Source organism: Diadema antillarum, unplaced genomic scaffold, assembly GCF_040938485.1.
Source record: "Diadema antillarum isolate AM-2024a unplaced genomic scaffold, OU_Dant_1.0 seq00000637_RagTag, whole genome shotgun sequence".
NCBI classification, from domain to species: Eukaryota; Metazoa; Echinodermata; class Echinoidea; order Diadematoida; family Diadematidae; genus Diadema; species Diadema antillarum.
Window position 1 is genome coordinate 824021 of NW_027271554.1, and position 26291 is coordinate 850311.

Here is a 26291-nt window from a genome sequence, read left to right on the forward strand (position 1 = left end):
TCTACTGGAGTATATGAAGAAGGGTAGCAATTAAGTAAGTGGGAAATTTCCATTTTGAATATTTGTCATTTTTTCTTTCTCTCCATTATTTTTACTTTATGATACTTTGATTGTTTGTATGCTATATTTGACTTTTCCTTAATACTCCTGCCTAACAGAGCTTATGATCATGTTTCTACTACATTTATTTATTCATTTATATATAAATGAATAAATTTATGTAGGCTAGGGCAGAGTTTCAGAAGTCACACTTGGTTGCTTAGGCCAATCACACATTGTATGATAGTATCCTTTACATTGTCCTGTACCTTAACTCAAATTAAGTTGTGGAAATTACTCAATTTCACTGAGAATTTACAATACAATAAAGGAATGGTGACAATATCTTTTCTTTTAAGAACAAGTTGAAATTCAAACATCATCTGGAGCCTCATCATTCTCATTTTCTTTTACTCTGTTAAAAGTTTCATTAAGTAACATACTGCAGACAAATAGATCTAGCTACATATCCACTGTATATTAATGAATATCATGCATGAACTCTCATCCAAACTACAATGTAAAGTTCACCTTTAATGCCAGCTGGTGGTATACCTGTTACAAACTATCATGTTGCTCAGTACAGCATCAATCTTTCAGCACACTACGGGTAGCAATAGTTACCTAAAGAGATTATCTTATCATAATGATTGGACTGTCTCATTCAATAGGCGCTTCTCATAAATCTGGGGGTAAAGCAAAACAGTTTTGTGTGGTGATCTGGGAGGGCATCATGTTCCAGTTGCTATGGCAACACTTGGCATGTTATCAGGTTCAGGAGTCACAACCGTTTTTCCCCCATTCTCCTGGAACACTATGCACCCCCATGACTCCTTCCTAAATTGCACTGCTATTAAAGCAAAGGGAGTACAATACTGGGCAAATTGGATTCGCGAGACAAGAAGCCACGATAAACCACACGCAGAAGCCCCATCATCTGGAGATGAACTCTTTCCTCAACATCACTTCCCTTCAAGTTTATCACATTTTGGGAGATAGCTCACTTGGTTTACAAACTTATGTATCTATTCATATACATCTATTCATCTATTCATTTTGCCTTAAAGGGATAGTTAAGTATTGGTGGAGATGAGAATTTGGCTTTTAACTTTTTTTTTTTGAGATACCAAGAAACCACTTATGAAATAGTACAGAGGATACCATTCTAGGAGGAATTCAAAGTTTATTTGATGAAAATCGGTTTTGGTATGGCTGAGGCACCCAAAAACAAAGTAAAACCAAGCGATTGTAATAAAAGCTGGGTCCCACCTTTTATTAGAATCGCTCTTTTTTTTGGATATCTCAGCCATTTCAAAACCAATTTTCATCAAATAAATGCTGAATTCCTCTTAAAATTACATGCTCTTTCATATCTCATAAAAAAGTTTCTCATTATCTCACCAAAAAATGTTAGAAATCTTAAGTTAGGTCTCAACGGAAACTGTACAATCCCTTTAATATCTATCTTTCTAATTCCTGTCTTTCTTCTGTCAATCTATACAAAGTTATATCTTTATCTATCTATCTATCTATCTATCTATCTATCTATCTATCTATCTATCCATAGACCTATTTACCTATCTATTCATTCATCCCTTGTGATACTCTTTTTTAATGGACATTCTTACATGTTTCTTGAGAGGTTGTAACTCTATCATCTTGTTCTTGTGATGCTAAGGGTCAGAAAATGAGAGTCCTGTCATCATTTCTTTTAGGTCTGTTATGAGAAAAATACTCAACAATGCATTTCCACTCTGTGAATGTTTGGATACACAGGAGTTGTCCCCCCCCCCCCCCCCCAACAAAAAATGAGGCAAAAAAAGTGTTTGCAAAAAGAGGTAAAATCTTTTACGTCACCATGCATCAATGCACGTTCTACTCAAGTGCATCTCGGCTAGCTCCAGATGCTGACCTCAGATCGCAAACGAACAGAGAAGGCAGCATTGATTATTGGAGAGCGTCATGTCAGTGACATTTAGACCCAGGAATGTGGAAGGGTAATCAGGCCAGTCGTCTGTCCGCTCGCAGCGTTTACGTCTGCAAAGACACCCGGTGTCAATGCCGATTCAACAACCATCTTCATTTCCCCGCTGAAGCAGACACTGCGAGTGCCATCTTTATGGACAACATTTCACAGAAACGGAAAGAGGTCACGTAAAAAAAAAAAGTCGCCCCCGACAATTGGCGCAGAATACATGATGCAGACGTCCCAATTCAGTGGGTGGATGGATGGATGGATGTTCATTCCATAAATTCTTCACCCACATTTTTGAAGCATGGCACATTCGCCTCCCTCTTCCCTCGCCGATGGAGATCGTAACAACATTATGGTTGCTTGCCAGGAGGTCCCTTCCCAGATGCTGAAACAGCAAAGTTTTCTCACTGCAGTTGAAGTTGTGATTCCGCTTATTTCTACAGTTTGTTTATTTTTTTTGGGACCAAATGTTTCTATCTCCCCCATTTTTCATTCTCTTTAACCCCCCCCCCCCCATTGCTATACTTATTCATTCACAGGAGTTATCAGTTTTTTCATCATGATGCAAAAAAAATATATATATCATATATATATATATACATATATATTTACATATATGGCACCGTTCACACACCCTGCGCTGGACAAATTATTGCTATGTTTCACATACATAAAAACAACAACAACAGTGACAAGAACATGACCACTGGCATCCTAGTGTATGGATTTACTGTGACGAGTTGCATTATGGGATTAAAAAATCTATAAAGTGTCCACATGCTGTTCTCACACAACACGCAGGGCAAATTTACAGCGATATATTTCCAAGAAATCAAGCAGGACTGATTTTTGCAGTGCAATTTGTATTGCAATAATTAAAATTTTGGGGTGTTTTTTTTTTTGCTTCCTTGTGCACAAATTAATGGTTTTCACATCACATTGCAAAAATCAAGTTTCAAAATCTGTTAATTTTGTGCACATGTGGGTGTGTGTGTGAATGTGGCTTCTGAGGTTTTTGTGTGGAACTATAAAGATGCTGTGAGCTGCTGTGAAAAATATTTATACATAAAATCATAGTAAACATTTTCAAAAGGTGCGTCAGCTTTCATGGAAGGATTAGACTGAGAGACATCAAGTCTGCAGACACACAACAGACTTTAGACGATGTTTGCCAGTTGTTTGCATGGCATGATGACAGTGGTGGCCGTATGCCAAGTATGTTGTATGTGCCCCCATCAACATTCTATTAAACATGATTGTTGATTGGAATAATCCTATGATGTCATTTCCTGTCTTCTTTTAAAGGATGCTTGTGTAAAAAAAAGAAGAGGAAATTGTTCTTGAAGATACCATTTGTGAAAGACCTTTCAGATTATCAGTGGTCTTTGAAATACACAGCAGAAACATTTAAAGTGTTTTTTTTTTCTAATGTTATCATCAATTGTATCACTGCTATTTTCATAACTGTTATCATGACCATTTTAATTCATGTTAATCTTCGCTATTTTAATCAATGTATTCAAGTAGAAGTAGAAATACTTTTATGTAGGCCCCATTAGAGTGAATTGAGATGGCATGTATACAAAGACCTGCTTTTATAGACAATAGATTGAAATGCAAAGATCCCCCCCCAAAAAAAAGAAGAAGAAAGAAGCAAATTTTATAGCACAGCTGGTAAGATATAAATACCTAGTGTTTTCATGGAATGAATTTGTATCATTCCCTTTAAATGCACAAAAGTGGAACAACACTGTGTGGGTTGCTGTTGTGTTATTTGCATGGCTTTTAGCACCCCTGAATGAGATTTTAATGGAGAACATAGAAGTAAAAAAAAGACAAACATATTTGTTGATAGTGCAGGGATGGTCGTTGAATGCATGGGATAAGAACCACTCATCAAGAGAATTAGCGGACTCGCTCAGAGTAGATTGGGGCAGGGTAAAGGGGGTCAACCAAAAGAATTAGTGCAGCGCGGAGAGGAGGCGATCTCAACGAAATATTAAAAGAAGATGAAGGCTTGTGTAGGTCTGGGTATGAATGGGACTATTATGTCGCGAGACGAATCCCGGGGCACGCCGCTGCCTGTCACCTTGTATCAGCGCAAGCAACAATGTGAGCCATCAATGTCACTTTGGACCACCGCATCATTCAGTCAAGAATATCGGTGGGCGAAGGGGGGGGAGGAAGAATTAAGAAAACAGCTCCCATGCCTGTATGACAGCTGCCTAAACCATCATCACTTTACATTACAGTGAAGAGCTCCTTCTAATAGTTCTTTCACCTTTTTTTTTTCTTTCACTACCTCGTCCCCCTCCCAACTCTCCCCCCCCCCCCCCCATTTTCTGGAATGGTCATTTTGAGCATGCAATGTTTATACCTCATGCTCGTTGAGGAGTAAATGTGACCACTCTACAACAGGATGATGGTCATCCCGGTGTAATGACAGAACAGATTGTATGATGTCATTGATGCAAGTCACGTGACTCAAGTCATGTGACAAGACATCATGTCTTCCTACTACTACAATGTAGATGTGTGACATGAATGCATAATACACTTATAAACATATGTGTAACATATATCAGGTATACATTTATAGCAGTTTGTATGCATGTCTGTACACAGAAGGAAAAGAGAGATAGAGATGCAGATATTTATGTAGTATACTAATATGATGCCATATTGTCTGATGGAATGCAATATACGTCCACTCCATGTTGCTACTATGATTATGCTGTGAGAAAGCATTCAGAGAAAGCGTTGTTCAGCACAAGTGTACTGTATGCATGAAGAGAATCTAAGTGTATGTATACACATGCCTTGAACTGCATAGCCACTGTAGCACGTCCTACCCAAAAGGGACATCTGGACCTCTTTTACCGTCTGGGAAATTACTCTACTGTACGAGCTGAAATTTTCACGTACAGATATTTTCGCGAATTGATACTTGGATGACATTTTTGCGTATTGTTAATTTCGCAGTTGCGAGGGTCTAACTGAGCCTAGTTATTCACGCGTTGTTATTTTCACGTGTTGTTATTTTCACAATCAAAGGCGATTCGCGAAATTCGCGAAAATAAACCACCAGGAAAATTTCAGCTCGTAGAGTATATTACAACAGCAAAATATTGTATCGCCAACAGAGAAATGAGATCACGAGGCCAAATCACATGTACTAAATTCTAGTTGTTTTTTTATGCCATAAATTTTTCTCTCCATTAATATACTTGTTTGTATACAACCCCAAAGATATTGTGAGATGTTGGTGTTCAGAGGATTAACCGGCTGGGCTGAGCTGTGCAGAACATTTTTTGTTCTTTTTTATTTGGGGAGGAGGGGGGGGGCAATTTCTTCACCTACATAGCTTGGCTGCATCCGAAGACAACTGTGATGCACATGTGGCACAATGCCAAGGACACTTCTCTGTATGTAGGACAATCTCATTTGCACGACGTGATAAATTATATAATGATGCGTACCGCTGTCATCAAATTTGTGTTTTAGCCTTCAAAAAAAGATAAAGGATGTCATTTCCTACTGAAAACATCAATACAGACCCAAAAAACAAGCAGTTGAGTCAATGTTCAAGGTTCAATGGAAGAAATTAATCTTGTTATCAAATCTCATAACCTATTTGACAAGTAAGAACAATATTTAAACTGGCATTGTGCTGTAGGAACAACTGTCATCATACTCATTCTGCTCAGAGAAATTTGCCACTACATGTACAATGTACATTATGTTTGGAAAACTATTTTATTTACTTTGCATATCGACTACAAATATATCAAGGACCTCAAATAGTTATACTCAATTCATAAATGGCAGGAATGACTCATAAAACATATTGTGAAATAAACACATCTGTGGTTTGTTTTTTTCTGAGAAAGAAATGTAACGAGTCATCATATGACCAAAAACAAGTCAGGTGACCATTACAACAAAATTGACTCCTTAACAGAATGCCATATTAGGTAATGAACTGATACCTAAATGGTTAGGTTATTGTCTATGTCATCAGCCTGACATCATTCAAAACTTCGGTCATCATTTTTCACCAATATTCACCATAATTTTATGACCTGTCAAATGACACAGTGAATATATATTGATATATAATGCCCGATTTGTCCACTGTGTACTCCACTCCTGGGGTAATTATGCTGCACAAATTCATTTCTTTATACCATCATGAAGTTGGTACCCCTAAATTTTTCTACAGGTGCAACTTATATTGGAGGAAGATTAAATAGAAGTGGTTTAATCTATAAAATCTGCATAAAATAAGAAAGAAATTAAAGAAATATATATATTGTAAATTTTACAGAGCAGCATCACCTTTAATCATTGGGACCATGTTTCTAATTTGAGAATCAGTCACAATGTTAGTAATAACAAGGCTTTAAAAATTCCATAACCGAAATGACAAATCATACTTGAAAAAAAAAAATGTTCCTCTTACATGTAAAACATGATCGGTGAAGAATACAACACTTTTACAGGAAGATTAAGTACCAAACCGCACAAATGTGGTTTTTCTCGTACTTAATGGGTCGGAAAAGGTTCACCTGGCCGCAGTGGCCTGAATCACACTCGCACCTGACGACAGGCAACTGCCCGCGGGGGAAGTCTATGAATAGAACTCTGAAGCCATACACATACTGGTATGACAAGTCCTGGATCAAGTCAAGATCAGGGGAGGGGGTGGGGAGGGGCTGGGGGGACGGTGATGGCAAGTGATTGGACAGCTGTGGAGAGCCGGTGCCACCACAAACTTCCTACAAGCGTGATTCAAGCATTACATGAAATATTAACTATACAAAACATATGCAAACAATGCAAACACACACATACACTGACAATAAACAAGCAACACACACTTTTACACACACACACACACAGACACGCAGAGAGAAAACACGCAAATGACACAAAGAGACAAAACACGCAAATAGCACACAAACACAACCACAGCACACACAAAATATACACACATACACACACATTCCTGTCCACACTTACACACAAAGCAACACACACACACACAAACTTCTTTAAAGTTGTATTTGGGATTTAAATGTTTTCTTGATGCAGATACACATAACTTTTATCCATTTGGTAAAAATAATCATAGTGATGTATGTAGTGATGTAATTGTCATCTCTTTCAAGAGCTTCAAAACACTTTGTGAAAAGTGATAAACAATGTAAAAATACAATGTTAAAGTGATCAAGATATAGATATGCCATTGTATATATTTTGAAATCAATAAGTTGGGATTATGCAAAACATCATGCCCATACTTTCAAAGATAAAGAGACATCATTACACTGCATTTTGCTTCTCAAAAAACAAAGCCTCGTATCTCAAAAGTGTCGAGATTATGCAAACATCATGCCCGCACTTTCAAAGATAAAGACATCATTACACTGCTTTTCGGTTCTCAAAAAGCAAAATCTCTTATCTCAAAAATGTAAAATGTTCAGGCAAGCAAAAAAAAAAAAAAAAAAAAAAAATGGCAGTCAAAGAACTATATGGGATCACCTTCCCTTTGGCATACTGTGGTGGCTTCATTTTGAGGGTAAGACAGCTAGGATTTGGACAGAACATCACTTAACCGACTATCTGACAATTGATCCAATAAAGTGATTTTCAAATTTGAGATGCAACGTCTTGTCAACCCAGCGGACGATATGGCATTTCTCTTTCCTACCCATTCCCTCCTGCCTCCCCCCCCCCCCCCTCTTCACCAAGGATGTACCCTTTATCAATAGTCAATCAAGACAGAAAATCCTGGAAAAAAATGATTTCATCAAGAGGAAAAAAAAATGGGGGTGAAAGACCTTGGAGATGCAAATCTTGACTAATCAAGTCCTCATTAGCAGAAGAAGATTACTCTCTCACAGCTGTCCAGGACAAATGACTCCGACCCAGGCCAGATTCCCATGGCCAAGTTCTCCAATCGCAGGGAGGGGGTCTGCGCTTGGAAAAGCAATCAATGCCACATCCCATTGGGATGATGCGGCTCACTTACATCGCCATGGCAACGGGCATGCATCCCACTCCCCTATCCATGAATGGACTCTGGGAATTTTCACCCTCTCAGACAATTATCTCCAACCATTTTCTTCCAATTTTTCATCTTCTCTCTCTCTCTCTCTCTCTCTCTCTCTCTCTCTCCTTGTCTGTCTTTTCTAGTCGTAAACTTTTATACAAGACAACCTTTGTCCCTCGTGGGAATCTCACCATCCTACGATACTCTGAACCAAGGATGGAACGGTTTGAGCGCTTTTTGGTTTTGTTTTTGTTATTTTGCTCAATCTGCTGTCCAGCTGCACGAGTGTCCAACCGGTGAATCTTCTCAGTATGTATGGCATCCCGCTTAAAGTTTCAAAATTCAATTCAGCCCAAACGGGATGGCAGGTCTTAAACACACTGATGGTGTCATCTGCAACAGATGCCAGGATCGATTAGAGGTCCAGAAACACGAAGAAGAGAGAAGGGCATGCCTCAAATTTTCACACAAATGAGATTTACATTTGAAGTCACACCTTCTGTGGGCATAACAAGAGTCAAGCTTTCCATGGATGTAAAGAACCCCACCCCCCCCCCCAAAAAAAAAAGAAAGAAAGAAAGAAAAGGAAAAGTGGAACGGTTTGGAAACACTGAAAATTCATCAGAGACCTTTCGACACATAAAGTGCACAGTTTAATGGAATGAGAATGTGAGCAGGCCCTACAAGCAATTTGTGTTTGACATCTGCAAAAGTAGGAATTCCTTTGAAAACGGAGGATTACAAGTGCTTTTGACAACAAAATTTGAAATCTGTCCTCTAGTTGTCCTATATATACGTGCCATTCATACGATCCTGCTGTTAATCCCACTAGGTCTTTGGTGATCAAGAATGTAATGTCACATGACAAGCGACATTTGAATTCTGGGTACATATCTGATCCACTCAGAGATTGAGTCGAGAAATCATAAATAATTGGATATCATTCTTCCGTAAATAGCTCATTTATATCTCTCTTTGAGTCATGGAATGCATGTTCCATGGTTTGAATAAAAGACATCAGCCAAAAAGTACAGCTGTTCTTGATGGAACTCCCAAATATCTTTGCTCGGCACATTTGTGAGTTCAATTTGTCGGATTTAGCTCCATCACATGCAATTTATCAGATGGGTGCACACGGTCATGTTCTAGCATTCCCTTTTTTGCAAACATTCCGTAAACTCTTTTTACCCTTCCTCTTTGGTGTAATTGCTACAAGTCCTCATTTCAGAGTGCAAATCAAACCACAAGTGTATTGGCGCAGTGCCAGCCGAGCTGACATTATTTACAACAATATTCCTTCCCCCTTCTTTTTTTTAACAAGGATGTTCTGGTCTAATTAAGACATCTACGCAATCGGTACAACAAATGGCACGTCTCACTTGCAACGGTTCAAGGATAGGGCACTCTATTTTTATGGAAATGTCTGGCAATTATCAGTCAATGACAGAAGGAATAAGACTTTTTTTCCCCCCAGCCAATAACCCTTGATAGAAGTATTCACTCATTCACTGAGCAATTCCTGAACAGTGATATGTCCATACATGATAAAGAGCTGATGTGTGTTCACGTATTATACATTTGACTCGACACAAACTACAGTTTGAAATCACATTGAGATTGCCATCTTGTTTTCTTTGTAAGAGCAACAATCAACCATAGAATTATGTGATTAGGTGGCATCTCAATGAATTTCTTGGGGAATTCACAAGATGTGGTACATCAGTGAACTCAATGGGTTAAAATCACACTGAGATTTCAGTTTGGTTTTCTCTGTAAGAACAACAGTCAACAATAAAATTAATGTGATTAGGTGTAATCTTAACTACATGTGTAGATTTCTCCAGGAATTGAAAGATGTGATGGTACATTGAGCAGCGAGCTGCCTGCACATATCTGGACAGCCCTGGCATTTGATGAGATAGTACAGCTTCGACAGGACTTCTAACAATAAAGGCCCCCTACTTATTGATGCATTACAACATGCCTTCATGGAGCGTTTCTGAGTAGGAGGCAGTTAACATGCACGCCCCCTGAATAAGATTATAGACTTCAGGACAGCTCTTGCTCCCTGCTCCTTCAACGATATTCAACATAGTGTCCCATGAGCTAAAATCTGAGCACAAAACCATGTCAGACAAACAGTGTGATTCTCTATGTTATGTACATGGCCATGCCTTTTATGGCATTATGGCCATGGCTTTTATGGCATTATGGCCACTGGACTTCAACTCTTAACCTGTTGAAGACTACAGGAAAGTTCCGAGTATACTCTGGCAGGTGTCTATGGAAAATGCATACTATAGCAAATATCAGCCTTTACTTCACGAGTTAATAAAAAATAAAAGGGAACTTCCTCGTCACATCAGACTGAAGTCTGTAGAAAATGCCACTTTGAAGTTTATACTGTATTTGGATTTCATTAGAATGACATGCACATTATGAAGATTGCAAATAACTCCTTTATTAAAAATGAAAATAAAAATAGATTTGACGAACTTGCTGCAATATTATGTCAGTTTGTCTTTCTAACTATGAAGTGACTTAACATTAAAATGTTTAACCCATTGAAGACTATAGTCCCAAGTATTCTCAGGCTGGGGTGAATGGGAAATGTGTGTTATAGGGAAATCAGTTTGTCTTCAACAGGTTAACATCCTTTCAGCTTAATCTGTATGGCAGTGGATGGCGTGTCATACTATGAATGTAAAAATCTGGGCAGTTCACCTCTTTTCAGGTATCAGAGGCATTTGACCTGCGATAATTGTTTCATATCTACATTAGAAGAATGGCATAATCCTTCCTGCTCTATAAAAACAAGGAACATAAGGAACCCAAGATTAGAATCACAGTAACATGACTCTGCTGCTGTTTTTTTTCTTTTCCTTTCTTTCTTTTCAAATATCTTTTTTTTTTTTGTGCAAAGGGTAACAAGGTTTGTGAATCATATTTTGGTGAAGAAATCATGTGCACTTATTTCTTCACAAAGATGTTTTAATTCCTCTGCTATTTTTGTCTTGCTTTCAGGATATAATAATGGTATCGTCCTGTCATGATGCTGGCATACTATCAACTTTGATCGTGGCAAAGCTATTCATAATTTGCTGTGACGGCATTATCACTTCATTCATTGTTTCACTTTTAGCTCAGTTTTGTAGAGGGAATCTGCACAGTGTGTGTGTTTGTGTGTGCATGTGGATAATATTAACCCATTACCTACAGGAAGGCAATGAACCCTGTGAAATGTCAATTGGAAAGTCAGTGTTTGGGTTGGGAAGGGGTTAATTTGTGAAATAGGTAATCTTGTAAATACCTCTGAAATTGGTGTTAAACTTTTGATCTTAATACAAAATATTTTGCAATCTCAGATGGATTTCCAATACAGCTGAGCTTCTACTCTAATATATAAATGCTGTGTTGTTTCACAGTTTATTATTAGTTTCTTTTCTTTCTTGATACAATACATCTTTTTTTTTTTTAAAATGAGGTTACGTCCCCCTCCCCTCCACCTTCTTTACAATGATGAGGCTATACTGTGCATTTAATAGCTTTAAGACATCTACTATACATTACCAATGAGGAATTTCAAGGTTTAATAGGCATTTCTGGAGTCAAACAGCTGATCTCATTAACTTTCCAAGGAGCTGAGAACAGCTGAACTCGTTCATCCATCACAGATGTGTGTGTTAACATCATTAGGGTGTGTCCAAATGCACGTACATACGCCATTTCTTTTCTCTATTAATAGGGAGACATCTGTGAGGGTGTTAAAAACATGGGCGTCAAAATTTCCTTGACATCTTTCTGGGAGAGATTTATCATTGCACATGTGTGTTCCAGAATTCCAGATTTCATGTCCTAGTCTAATCATGAGCAGTTGAGCATGTTAGCTCTCCCTCCCCCTTGCCATATTTGTATCTTGGATCCTGCTGATTAGTAGAGATAAAGAAGACTATATAAAGTTCCCTTTCTGGATGAGTATGAATGGAAGGTCAAAATCTCCCTACACAAGATATTGCCATGTGATTTATCAATGCACTTCAGTTAGATTCAGCAAATAATCAGGGGCCTTTCACCATTAGGAATCACAGAGAATAAATCTAGTTTTAAATCACTGCCAGTGGGGGCATGGAGTTTCAAAACAGAGGAGTCACTGAGGCAGAAAATGGCCATTTGTGACCGTGCATCACAAAACGAACAAAAAGTCGCACACACTGATTTTGTGCGAGGACTGAAAATAGGTGAAATGGGTCAACCGAGCTGATCTTGACTTTTTCATATTTTCAGGAAGAGCAAGTCTTCTTCTACATTATGCTAAAGTTTGGGATCATAAGATGGGCAAGAAGGTGTATTTTCTAGCAGTTTATCTCGAACATTTTTTGGCAGAATATTGTGATTAAGTGTGTCTTTAGAGTCCTCTTTTCATTTCTTAAAAACCTTGTACACACTCTCCACTTTCAACTCCTATAACATTTGAAAGGATGATGCTGCTACTTTGAAAGTTAGCATCAATTAAGGGCAGAGTGTGTTAATAAGGCATGCTTAATTTCAAGTTGATCTGATAATCCCTTCATTGTTGCTACTCCAGTGGTTTACTTCCTGTTTTTGTCCCATTCATCGCACAGCCAGCACTGCTTGATAAAGATTAAGCGCTTGAATAGACACTGTACTTCAAAGCCTCTTTTCTCAGTTCACACTTTCCCTGAAAGTGTGCTTTCTTTCCAATATTTAGATAGGTTAGGAAAGTCCATTTGATTTGAGTTATACATAATTTTAAAGCTTAAAATCTGCTCTTTCAGAATATGCTCTTAACTAACATTTCATGTCTGGTGACTTTTTGTTTGTTTTGTGGTGCAGGGTCACATTATTAGTTTGACATTTCACAGAGCGTTTTATGGTTTGAATCAATGACAGTAATCTATAAAAGGCTCGTGTTGAAAATTTGATGCTTAATCGAATGTGGGAATAACATGATACAGTGTAGCTGTAGTGTAATCCATAAAGAGAAGACAATCATCAAGAGTTCATTTACTTTATCTTCTGTCTAACCTTCTGAACTGCAATTGGTTCTTTAACCCGTTGAGGACGGACTGATTTTGCTATAATGCGCGCTTCTCATAGACACCTGCCCGAGTATACCCGGGACTCATCCTTAAAGTTAACCCTTTCTGTGCCAGGGACTTATAGATAGTGTGTACCTCACTATGGGGTTTTCAGCACATATCAACACTCAAAGTACACAAAATGTTAAGCTGAAGTCTGATCCTTGGCATTCTGACATCAACAGCTAACTCAGTATTCATTTCTAAGAGTGAATTCATTTTTCACCAACCAGGGGCCCGTTGCATAAAAGTTATTATTATGGTAACTTTGCCATCCAATGGTAACCTCCATGGAATTCTTGATTTTGATTGGTTGTTGGGTATTGTTGCCATGGTAGTGACCACTGGATGGCAAAGTTACCATAATAGTAACTTTTATGCAACGGGCCCCAGGAGTGTATTTAGAGATACAACCTATTGGAAGGCTGGTCCCATACACACCAACATGTGTTGTGTTGGCATCGCGTTTGCTGAAACATACCAACCATAGCAATATGGGCGGGGGAGACATTCCAACATTTAATCTTGGCGTGGAAATATGATTACAATCTCGCGTTACCTGGGCTATCGTCACATCACTCACCCAGCTGCAGAGTGGAATGCCGTCATCCGATACACTGAAAATCCTCGGCAGATCAAGAGATTAAATTTTCGCCAGATCAAAGCTTGGTAAAGAGCAGAGTGAGTGTCGGAAATCTCCCGACCACCTGACATGTTTTTGAGGACAACCAAGAAATACAGTTTACCTTGTAGCCTATACATTTCACGAGGAATATACTGTATATGCCTCCAAGCAAAAAGTTATTGGAAACCATAAAGACCAAAACAAAAAAGGAAAAAGTTGATGAAAAATTAGTAGAATTATTCAAATGTCATGAAAGCCATGCATTGTCTTCAAAAGTGTCCTACTAACTTGCACGTTATTTGTGCATAAAACATCACAACTCTTTTACTTACTTCCAGATTTAAGATAAACTGGTCACTTTTAGAATCTAAATTTTCTGATACATTTTCTCTAAACCTGGTTTTCCATGAAAGATAATGCTCTACACTCTCAGATTTTAGTGTCAACCTCATATGAAAATTAATCTAACGCATCAACCCTTTAAGAGTGGTCAGCAGTGTCAGATATTATTCATACAAGCTGATCGACCACCTCATGAGGTTTTTATTTTTATTTTGAGGTCATCCACTTCATCCAATTCCTTCATATTTTGCTCTGAAAGGTATAGATGCTATACAACCTCAGTTAAATTGTCAAATTGCACAAAATTATCGACATGATGGCTAGCGTCCCAGGGCACTTGAACCCTTATCTCCACTTGCACGAGGTGGTCCCCCCAAAATAAATCCCGGCCTTTTACCTGCCGACATCTTGATTCTGCACGGGCGACTAATCAGTAATGGAGGGATGGAGGTCGATATCTTTCCCTGCTCCGCCCACTTGTGTCCCCCTTGCGACCCCCCTCTGGCCTCCTCCTCCTCCTCCTCCTCTCTGCCTCCTCCTCCATCCCCCTGCCCCTCCAATACTCCATTGACGATAGATGAAGTAATCACGAAAATTGGGCAGCCCCTCCTCAAACAAAATCATGAGCGGCTGACAAACGAGCCCGGGTTAATGACATCGTGCGCGAGGGACTCCCGTGTCCTCGCCCCGATCAATTCTGTCAGGTATCGGCTAATGTCACTGCACATGCATGAGACGAATTACTGGCTGATTAGTAAGAATTCTCAACTGGCAAACATGATTTGTGTCCAAGGTCTCCTCCTACACTGGGCTCGTGTCTAAAAGGTTACTCCCTTTGAATTTTCTATATTCTCATTCACCCTTTCACTCTTTTTTTTTCTTCCTTGTAAATGTAACCTTTGCATGTTCAAGACCCAATCTTTAATTCTTGCCTGTTTAATCTTTCATCAAGTTTCCTTCTCTCAAAATTATGTATGTCATCATCAAGAGCTGTAATAGTTTGATAAAACTTGCTGTATGGGCCCAAGGGATAGCTGCACAAATGGTTGCCAATTTGCAGATTGGGTTTAATGATAATAACATTTGGGGCTGTCAACCCCTGAAGGTTGGAAAACATACTGATGCATAAAATCACATGATAAAGAAGTACACACTGTAACATATATATTCTGAAGACAAAAACATGCATTGGTGTTTAAGAATGTGCTGAATTAAATTTCAGGAAAAGCTCCTTTTTTTCAATTCCATATTTTCCTATTGTGGATGAAGAAAACAAATTAACATTTACAAAAATAACAACAACAAATTGATCTGCTCTGTATAAACATCAGTGGGAAGTGAGAGGAGAGGGAGCTTGAGAAACATATTTCAAAACATAGTCTCCAATGCATCGCAGGGCACTTTGGCCTACTGCTTCTCCTCATTTTAGGCAGAATGCCACTTGCTACCTTCTACCGGCCAACCTAATTTGCCAGTTCTGGATGGGACAGTGAAAGACACAGTGACCACCTCCTTTTGCTTTCAATTCAGGGCTGCAGAGACAACAAATTACAGAGTGACTGGCGATAGCTGACCACAAGCTCCACTAACTGCAGTAAAATGTTTCTCTTTTTTTTTTCATTTTAATGGTTGCAGAGTTAGTAGAATATAAAAGTGCAGAGACCTATCACATTTCAAGCAGAAAAACGCATAAAAATCCCTGATTTTATTGCCAATGTCCGGCAACCAATTTCTGGTTTCCATTCTCACCAAGAGTTGCAATGGCATCGCCGACTTCAGGGCGCGAGTGATTACAGCTATGCGACACAGACAGAAGGAAGGTATGAAGGGAGGGACAAAGACATGGAAAGTGGAAATAAACTTCGGACATGATTTTTACCGATCTCCTCAAGAGCACAGGATTAACAGTCGCCTACGAGGGAGGCAGCTCGGAAGACGCATCAATAATCGAACAATGGAGAGTAGAAAAAAAAGAAGTGGAGACGGAGATACGGGGGAACGCGATAATTTGAAGAGACAATGGGGATGTCCCCCCAGTTGCAAAAAATAATAGCTAACCGCTTGTCTGGCTCTGTTCTTCTCTATCCCTCTGTCTCCCTCTCTCTCGTTCATGAACGGAGCACGCTAATTCCCGCCCTGATCCCTTCCATAGCATCGACTGTAATGGAGCTCGGCGGACCTATTGTCATGATATCTTCGGTGAAAGAACGGACGGAGGAGCAAATTGGGGGGTGGAAACCCCAATTTCCACCTCCCTGTGGGCCAATTTGTCATCCAATCACTCATCCATTCTAACCCCCCCCCCCCATCTTGTTTCTTTATGTTTTTTTTCTCTCTCAGTTTTTGTCCTTATCCGTTCTTTCCTTACAGCAGCCTGCTTTGGTTTTCTCACCAGAGTTGTTCTTGACTCATCTTATTCTCGTATGTATGTGGTTTGCCACCGAGTAAAAAGAGTGTGCACCGATGTTTGCGTTAAACGCTTTCTCACTCCTCTCTCCTTTTCTTTCCTCCTTCTCCTTGCCTTTCTCTCACTTTCTCTCTCTGTCTGTCTCTTATACATGTATATGTATTTCTCTCTCTCTCTTAGATATATATTTCTCTTTCACTCAGATATATTTTTCTCTCTCTCTATCTCTTTTATATGATATACCTGTATATATCTCTCTCTCACATGGGTCCAATCTTCAGGGACGTGAAAATGGATGTGAAATCACATCTAATAACGTCGCTTGATCACTCGATTTTCGGCGCAGCAAATTGCCAAGTCACTGTCCCCTCTTCGTCGTCAGCTTCGGAATTGCCAATTTAGCTCCATTATTATGACTGTGCCATTTTTCCTCTGCGGGAATGCCTGCCCGTTCTGTTTGAGCTGTCTAGTATGGATTCAAATCCATCTTTTGATCCTCACACTCAATTTATAGACATAAAGTAAAGTGTAACTCACTACATATGAGATGATAACACCATGGAATGCCAAGAACTTTAAAACTCAGCTATTAGTTAAGTACACGTAAAACTGAGACTGAATCTCCAGACATAATCTACCTCTACCAGCCTGGGGGTGGAAATAATGTTACGTTTTTTCCTCCTTATTTGGAATCACTAACTCCTGTTTTTGTACAAAGAAAATAGGACTGAAACAAACATAAATCACCCTTCATCAAGAACAGAATGCTGTGTATACATTAACTTTAGTTTTGCAATATATACGTACAATGTATCTGAAGCTATGAAAAGAACAGAAACCATCACACATGGCGCATTGCGCTTTCGGATTTTATCGTCAAGTGCAGCCACATTGATAGCTGTAACTACAAGTTCTACCATCAATGATAAGCCTCATGTGAATATAACTCACAGTTAGTCCGTTGAAGACTAGTCCCAAGTATACTCAGGCAGGTGTCTGTGGGAAATGGGTATTGTAACAAAATCAGCCCATCCTCAATGGGTTAAAGAGCAATTTTACTTTTCACTGATGACAAAGTCCCAGCGTGAATGATGGCTGAAACTCACTTAAGTCTTTTGCGAGGGGGGATGGCGTGCATCCACAAGGAAAATCCGACGCGTGAGTCATCTGTCATAAAGAATGCTAGACAAAGGGCAAGGAAGTCCACACTTTGAAACAAGTGACAGACTGAATGTTAATCTCCTGCCTTGTTTCAGCAAATCCCATGATTCATGAGATGGAGTAACATGAAGCAGCGTGAAGTCTGTGTGTACATAAGGATGTTTCAACAAAATTCTGTGTTCGATCGCTTTTTGAGGCTGCATGATCCTTCAACACTGTCATTCCTAACACAAGAAACAAAAGATATTTCTCATTATTGTCCACATTTTCTGTTTCCATTTGTTTGCTTTATATTTGTTTTGTTTTTCATTATGTTTTGTTTGTTCAGTTCATTTTTTTTTTTCAGAGGAAATCTGCCACAGGAATTGTTTGTAAGTGGTGAGATAATCTGAGATTATCTCAGATTATCATTTAATAGATAGCTGGCAAACAATCTGCGTTCTCAACAAATATTTACATGTTGATGACCACTGTCGTGTTGCGACTATCCCTCCCAGTATGAAAGGGGCATTGTGGGAGCATTCTTAGAGATGAGAGCGAGGAGTCTGCGCCACATCCTCATCATAGACCTTGCCCTCCACCTTGCGAGGCTATTTATAAGACATGACGGTGTTGGAGAATCATCCTTTTCAAAAATCATCGTGTTTGGAGCATACCTTCCCCAGCTGTTGCCCTTGACTATCACACTGCATTGTCATTTATGACATATGTGCTATAAAAGGGGCAAAATGGAATAATCTATGCCTGTAGACAGTGGACGCATTCAACTGAAAAGAAGAAAAAAAATAATGGCAAGCCAAACACAAGTGACACATTTGTCTATAATAAACATGATGGCAGTTGCAACTGGAAGGTAATGAGCGACTCTTTTATCTCAAGCTGGGAGTGATTATGTGTCGACTTCGGTCAAATATTGTCAGTTTCCAACCAGCAGAACATTAACTACTGCGAATCACTGGCATAAACGTCAGCATAAACGTCATCATAAACATCCCGATAAAAATCATTCCACTTTTTGATTACTATGCTTAAAGGGATGGTGTAGTTTCGTTTGAGACCTGGTTTCAGGTTTCTAGCTTTACACGAGTTGGTGAGAAATCTCTTCTAGAATATAAAGGAGCACGTACAATGTAATTCCAATAGGAATTCAATGTTTATTTGACGAAAATTGGTTTTGAAAATGGTCAAGATAGCCAAAACAAAGCGATCCGTATAAAAGATGGGACCCACCTTTTATTAGGATCAGAAAGTGGAGCCACCAAGAGAAACGTGATAGATTGTTGTAAAAACAAAAAATAGTACAGAGTTTGCATCTAATATCAACATTTGGGTCTGAAAAAGGTATCCCTCCTTTCATGTGATTTTCAATAAAAAAAAAAAATGGCAAACTCAAATTTTTGAGGGGTTGGGAAGGGCTACAATGTATTAAAGTTATGATACAAAGTAGCTTGGTGCATATTTTCAGCATATCACTGACAACTTTCGAGTTTTTAATACAACTGTCTAAAGATCTTTATATCAAAAGAGATAAAATTTTTCTCAGCACTGCACACTTCAGGGGAAATATAACTCACATGGCAATGCCAAGTCTTATTATAGATACATAGTACCTCTAAAAAGGCAATATCTAGAGGAGAGGATACAGGAGAAAGAAAGAAGAAAAAAAAAACAAAAAAAACAGAGAGAGAGAGAGAGAGAGAGGAAGACAGAGAAGTTTCTGTAGGGATGCCCAGCAAGTCTACAGACTGTCGTGAATGGCTAACATATCAGCTGTCACAGCAATACATAACCGCAGATATTCGGTAACAATAATGAAAGGATACGCACAAAGAGGTTACAGAGAGGACAGTCTCTTCCACCCTTCACCCATCTCCTCTCCCTTTTTTTTGGCTTTTTTCTTTTCTCTATCTCTCTACAAGTACCTCTATCTTTCTATCTATCTGTCTACATGTATCTCTCTCCCTCTCTATCTATCTCTATCTATCTATCTACAAGTATATTTCGCCCTCTCTTTATCTAAATGTATATCTCTCTCCCTCTATCTGTCTATTTATCTACAAGTACATATACATACTGTATATCTCTCACTCTGCCTATCTACGAACATCTCTCTCTCTCTCTCTCTCTAAATATAGTATATGTCTATTGCTATCTCTCTATCCATCCATCCATCTATCTATCTCTCTATGTCCAATTCTATTTCTCTCTCTTTATTTAAATGTATATCTCTCTCCTTCTATCTATCTATCTATGAGTGTATATACATATATCTCTCACTCTACCTATCTACAAATATCTTCCTCTCTCTCGATAATGTCTGTTGCTATCTCTTTATCTATCTATCTATCTATCTATCTATCTATCTATCTATCTATCTATCTATCTATCTATCTATCTATCTATACATCTATCTACCTATCTTTTTCTCTTTCTCTCTTTCTCCAGGAGCTAATACCCTCATCTGCAGTGGATCTCAAAGTACCATCAAAGCTGTTCCATTCTCACTCAAGCATTGATGATGGGCAAACTGTATAGCTTAGATTGACACACCAACCTTGGAAAGCAAAGCTCATGACAATCACATGCTTCCATATGTACACACTTTCGATGTACCATCTACTTCATTACCATATCTTTGGAAGATGGGGGGGGGGGGGCAGAAACACTGTATCCTCACTTCCAGGAACTTAATAAAAGTATTTTCAAAAAATATTTTTAGCTGCAGTGCTATTCATGTACATCCTTTTTTTTTTTTTTAGGCACAGCTTTTATGAGCTAAAATGTACCTGCATAAATATGTGTGCACAAAACACGACAAAGACAAGATTTCAAGAAATTGTCATCAATTTTACCTATCCTAGATGGCTGAACAGTGGACTACGGTGTCTGAAATCTTCCTGATATTCAGATTTTAATAGTTTCAGTCTAAACTGTGGAATATATTAAAATATTTACATTCATATCACGCTGCTATATTTTGGCAGTATTCTATCAGGTGTCTATGGGAATTGCATGTTATAGCAAAATCAGCCTATCCTCAACGGGTTAAGACAAACTGTACAAGATACTGAGAATTGATGAGGAAGGCATAGCATTAGACATAATCATTTACTTTTTAATTAGAGCTATGCCAGTTTCTTCATGTCCTGCAGCTTCACAGAATTATATGATGATGATCATGATTGTGCCTTACTCACCGATATAAAGGGATGTCATCTTTGGTTTTACGTTCTCATCAATGTACGTTATCCCCAGGGTGTAGAGCGGTGCCGCACCGAGGCCGTGTAAGAACTGGGCCAGCACAAAGACCCAAAAGTATAATGAAAGCCCATCGGTTTGGGAGGCGGTGTCACAGTGATCACTTCCGTTGCGGCTCGTGTCGCAGAACTCGTAGTCTGTGGAGCGGAACTCGTAGGGTGGAGTCGTGAACTGCGGCAGCATGAATATAAATGAGCCCAGTGCGAAAATGAGAGCACCGACAGCGAGTACCTTGGGTTTGTGCCGCTGCTCCCCGAAGTACGTGACAAAGATGATGACGACCATTACGGAAAAGTCGTACGAGCTCGATATGAATCCACTCTGCACAGAGGGCAGCTTGAAGCGTCGCTCGAGGGTCGTCGTGATGACGTAAACGAGTCCATTCACCGTGATTCCCTGCGTTATCGCAAATATACACAGGAATACGAGAAACCAAGGGATGGTGGCGCAAGATTGCAAGGAAACGGGCGTAACCTGCCCCCATCCACACAGATTCTCCTCCTCCTCATCCTCCTCATCCTTGAGGTCATCCATGCTGTCGCCATGGAAACCACTCGTAGTTTGCACGGACATGTAGCCATTGCTCAATGGTTTCTCGTGGATGACGACATCCAGTTCGCCGGGGGCTATCGCGCGAATCGTCCTAATCCCCGAGCTGGCATTGTTACTGGAATTGACGGTGTGCACGTGTGTGGGATGGCCGTTCAGTCCATTCCCGACTCCATCCATTGTGTTGCTGTTGTTGTTATACGATTTCTCTTCCATGTTCTCCATGATCATAATATAATCCAAGTGAAATCCAAGGGGATCAAAGCCGGATCGAAGAAGCTTAGCACAGTATACACTCCAGCATAGATGATAGCATTCAATCTGGCTCTGTCGACAAGGGCGAAGAAGCGACTCTACTACTGTGGTGGCGAGCTGCGCTCAAAATGCTGTCGAATGCCTCGACCAGAGAGTTCAACACACTTCCACGTGTGAGTGCTGCACCAGGCGATCACCCGCTCGTGGACTGAGAAAACATCTGGGAGATTTGGGAGAAGTAGAGAGAGAGAATATGGTCATTTATGTGCACCTGTGTGTGTGGGTGTGTGCGTTTGTGTGTGTGTGTGTTAACTGTTTCATGTCTGCAAGTGTCGTTAAATCTTACCGTGGCGCACATGTGCACTCCCAGAACAGAACGCTGGACAGTTAACTGGAGGGAGACAGGAGAGCTATGTGAGAAATTCGTGAGAAGCGAGAACGCAAGATGGCTACAAGAGGACGATGGAGAGAGAGAAATGGAGAGAGACTGAGAGAGGAGAGAAACGGGGAGAGAGGGGGAGGGAGGGAGATAAGGAGAGATGGAGAGATAGGAGAGAGATCGGACAGAGATAGGAGAGAGGGATGAGAATTGGAGAGACAAGAGAGAGAGAGATAGGAGACAGATGAGGGAGATAGATGAGAGATGGAGAGATAGGAGAGATATAGGAGGGGGAGAGATAGGAGAGAGAGATAAGAGAGAGATGAGAAATGGAGAGATAGGAGAGAGATAAGAGGAGGAGAGATAAGAGAGAGATGAGAAATGGAGAGATAGGAGAGAGATAGGAGAAAGAGATAAGAGGAGGAGAGATAAGAGAGAGATGAGAAATTGAGAGATAGGAGAGAGATAGGAGAGAGATAGGAGAGAGAGATAAGAGGAGGAATGATAAGAGAGAGATGAGAAATGGAGAGATAGGAGAGAGATAGGATAGAGAGAGAGAGATAAGAGGAGGAGAGATAACAGAGACTGAGAGATAGGAGAAAGATGAGAGAGATAGATGACAGATGGAGAGATAGGAAAGAGATAGGAGGGGGAGAGATAGGAGAGATGAGAGAGATAAGGGAGAGAGAGATGAGAGATGGAGAGATGAGAAAGATAGGAGAGAAAGATGAGAGATGGAGACGGAGGAGAGATGGAGAGACAGGAAAGAGGACAGATGCAGATAGAGAGGGGAGTGAGAGATAATGCTAAGTGAAATTCATTGAGGTTCGTGAGATGCACAAAAAAAAAACCAAAAAAAAAACAACAGGAGAATAGTTCGGCATAGTGTGAGGATGATTTTTTTATTCATGACAGGCAGCAGGGACAAAGTCTCACATTAACAGGACTTGGGAACACACAAGTCTCACGAGATAGATCAGACCGTGCTATGTTAACTTGAGTTTCTTTTTGATGCATCAAGTGAAGTTCCATCAACTTTTTAAGCTAGTGGGATAAACTCATCATCCACAAGTCAGGTGATGAATGTTTGATTGATGGAAGGGGAAGGAGGGGATACATTTAATGTTTCATGTATAGAGTCTTTTCATCTTTTTGTTTTCATTATACATAGCATCGCCAGCTGAGAACCTGAAGGGTGCTACTGGGTTCTACAATTTGAAAACTAAACAATCAATTTTCATGATTTTAAAAAGTTTAAAGGGACTGTACAGTACTGGTTGAGGTGGGGATTCATGTTATGAACATTCCAAAGTGAGATATTGAGAAACCTCTTATGAAAAATGAAAGAGCATGTAATTTTAAGAAGGATTCAATGTTTATTTGATGAAAATTGGTTTTCAAATGGCTGAGATATCCAAAAAAGTGATAATAATAAAAGGCGACAGGCCACGCCTTTTATTAGGATTCTTTATTTCACCTTGTTTTTGGATATCTCAGCCATTTCAAAACCGATTTTCATCAAATAAACTTTTGATACCCCTTAGAATTGCATGATCTTTGACATCTCATAGAGAGGTTTCTGAATATCTCGCAAAATGTTAAAAGCTAAATCCTCACCTCGACCAGAACTGTACACACCCTTTGATTAATCAAAAGTTGGTAGATCTATAAGCATTATTTCAAATACAGGGTAAAATAGTACCTCCATGGTTTTTATTTTGAACATGTTCACTGAAAAAGAGCATAATTTAAAATTGACACCATGATGTAGAAGAGATCATTCTACAATGTGATACTAATAATTCAATATCCCCTAAATTTGCCACAGTGACCTTCTGGTTCTCTGCCAATGATATCAAAGGTATAGAATGAAACAACATACTCAAAAAGTTCACATAAATGCACAGTTACATACAGATAGCACACAAAAGCATATTGATAGAAAACTACTCTTTAACCCATTGAGGACGAGTCCTGAGTATACTCGGGCTGGTACGTGTCTATGGGAAATGCGTGTTGTAGTAAAAGCAGCCCATCCTCAACAGTTAAGGCACACAACACAGATAAGTTTCTCATTGTTAAGTTTTCCCAAGGATGACCATATTCATGAGCGGGAAAATAAAACTCTGCTGGATTGCTTATCTGAAAATCTAAAAGTGTGTTACGTCCAACTGCAAATACATTGCATATGTACTTGACTTTATATGAGAGGTAATAGATGTACAGACTTATCTACAAATACATGTCTAGAAATATATCGATATATACTGTAACTTACCTGTAAGCTAATGAAATTGAGACCAAGGAAACTCACTGCTGCACTGAAACTGAAAATTTCCTCCTCGAAATTGAAGGCACAGGGCCAGCGCATGCTGAATCAGAAGCCAACTCTCCGCTGGGGGTACAGGGACGCCGGGACCGATTGGGACGAAGAAACAATTATCCCGCCGCTGTCGGTTGTCATTTGACTTTTTGAGGCGCTGTCGTCGTGCATCAATACAAAGTCTCTATGGCCTGACGTTCACCGATCCGCCTTCTTAATGACGTAGAATCAGCTGCAATTCCTGCCACGGTCGTTGTCATTCAGGATGAGAACCGCAACGAGTCCTTCATGAATAGGCGAGGTGACGTAATGAATCTAGTTACAAGCCACAAGGATGTAATCCCAAGTATAGTTTGGGCGCCAATTTGTTGTTGTTGTTGTTGCTGTCTTTATAGTCTTTCTCTCTGGAAACATGAATGAGAAGGGAAAAAAAATCAGAAAGAGGTAATTAGGTGAGAGGAAGTACCATCCTACTACTCTATTAAGAATTCCACATTCCTTCCACGAAGGAATAATAAAAAAACATGTTTCGAGAGTGAAACAATATTACTAGTAAGGTGACTGGGTTAAATAAGCAGGAAACAACCACACAGCCCCCATGTACACATTGTAAACTACTGTAGCACATAGAGGAGGTGTTTTCATTCTCTATTGCCATTAATGCCAATCCGAGCTGGGCAAAACCCACAACATTTTTTCTTTTCTCACTTTTGAACCAAAGTTCATAGTCACCCCAGAGTTCATCATTACAGCACATCAGTGTCATAGAAGCAAATATCAAATATATGCACAGCTAGTAAATATAGAAACAGATGTCATGTACCATATACATATGATATTTATATATATATATATACACAGTGGGTAAATACAGAAAGTGATGTCAGATAAACACAACCAATTCTTATTACGTAGACAGATCTTAAGTACACAGCACATCATACATAGATATTTGAATATAAGAAAAGAAGCACACGATCACAGATGCAGAAAGTACAATTACACAGGTAAATGCATGTTACCTCCACATGCTGAATATGAGTGTTAATGCACATGGTATGTACTTTTCTTTCTATTCAAATTAAGTATGAATGTAAATAGCATACACCCTGACGAACAATAACATATGGCCATTTTTACAATCAGTGGTGTAAAACACAGTGTTGGCACTAATTGGTGTATAACTTTCTTATACACTGACAGATATGCATTATTTTTTCTCACAAACTTACCACCCACAGTGTCTACCTTGGGTACCTTAATGAACTTTCCTCTCTTTTTCTTTCAGATGTGGCAGGCACTTACATGCTTGAAATCCAACACTTTTGGTGTACTCATTCTGACATAGTATTTTTGTCAGAGCTAGCATATTAAATTGTGTATTCCTTTTCATTATTTTTGTTGTTGTTGTGATAGACAGGTATCCAACATTAAGAACTATTATGTTTACCAGGTTCTGCTTTGTCTTCTTTAAAGACTGAAATTGTCCAAACTTTATGTTTCGGAGGTGACATTTTCCGTTAACAATTAACCCCTCTTTTGAGTTAGCTCTTGTTCACAATTGTAAAATTCAACTTTGCTAATTTCCATCAAAACAGAATAGTAATCAATCTGACTTAACTTTGATCCAAAGAATATTTAATTCAAATAGCTTATCATTTTTTGGTGAGCGTTTATAAATTTATGTAACTTTTCCGTTAACATTTCTGTCACCTCCGAGACAACAGATTCATGTATTTGATTTTTTTATTCTTGACATCAGTTATACATTACATTTGCAAAAATGTAACATATCCCCTCACATTATCTCTGAAGGAAGGTAGT

General features: G+C 39.2%; 1 protein-coding gene across 1 annotated transcript in view; it reads right to left on the reverse strand.

Annotated features, from left to right (window-relative positions):
- LOC139736356 (solute carrier organic anion transporter family member 4A1-like) overlaps positions 1-24454 on the reverse strand; it is a 69842-nt gene extending 45388 nt beyond the window's left edge. Inside the window, exons 1-2 of the mRNA XM_071647112.1 lie at positions 24423-24454; positions 20901-21985 (exon numbers count right to left, since the gene is read on the reverse strand). Of these exons, the coding sequence (XP_071503213.1) occupies positions 20901-21741 (841 nt within the window). The 5' untranslated portion in view covers positions 21742-21985; positions 24423-24454. The remainder of the gene's footprint in view (positions 1-20900; positions 21986-24422) is intronic.
- Positions 24455-26291: the final 1837 nt, after the last annotated feature.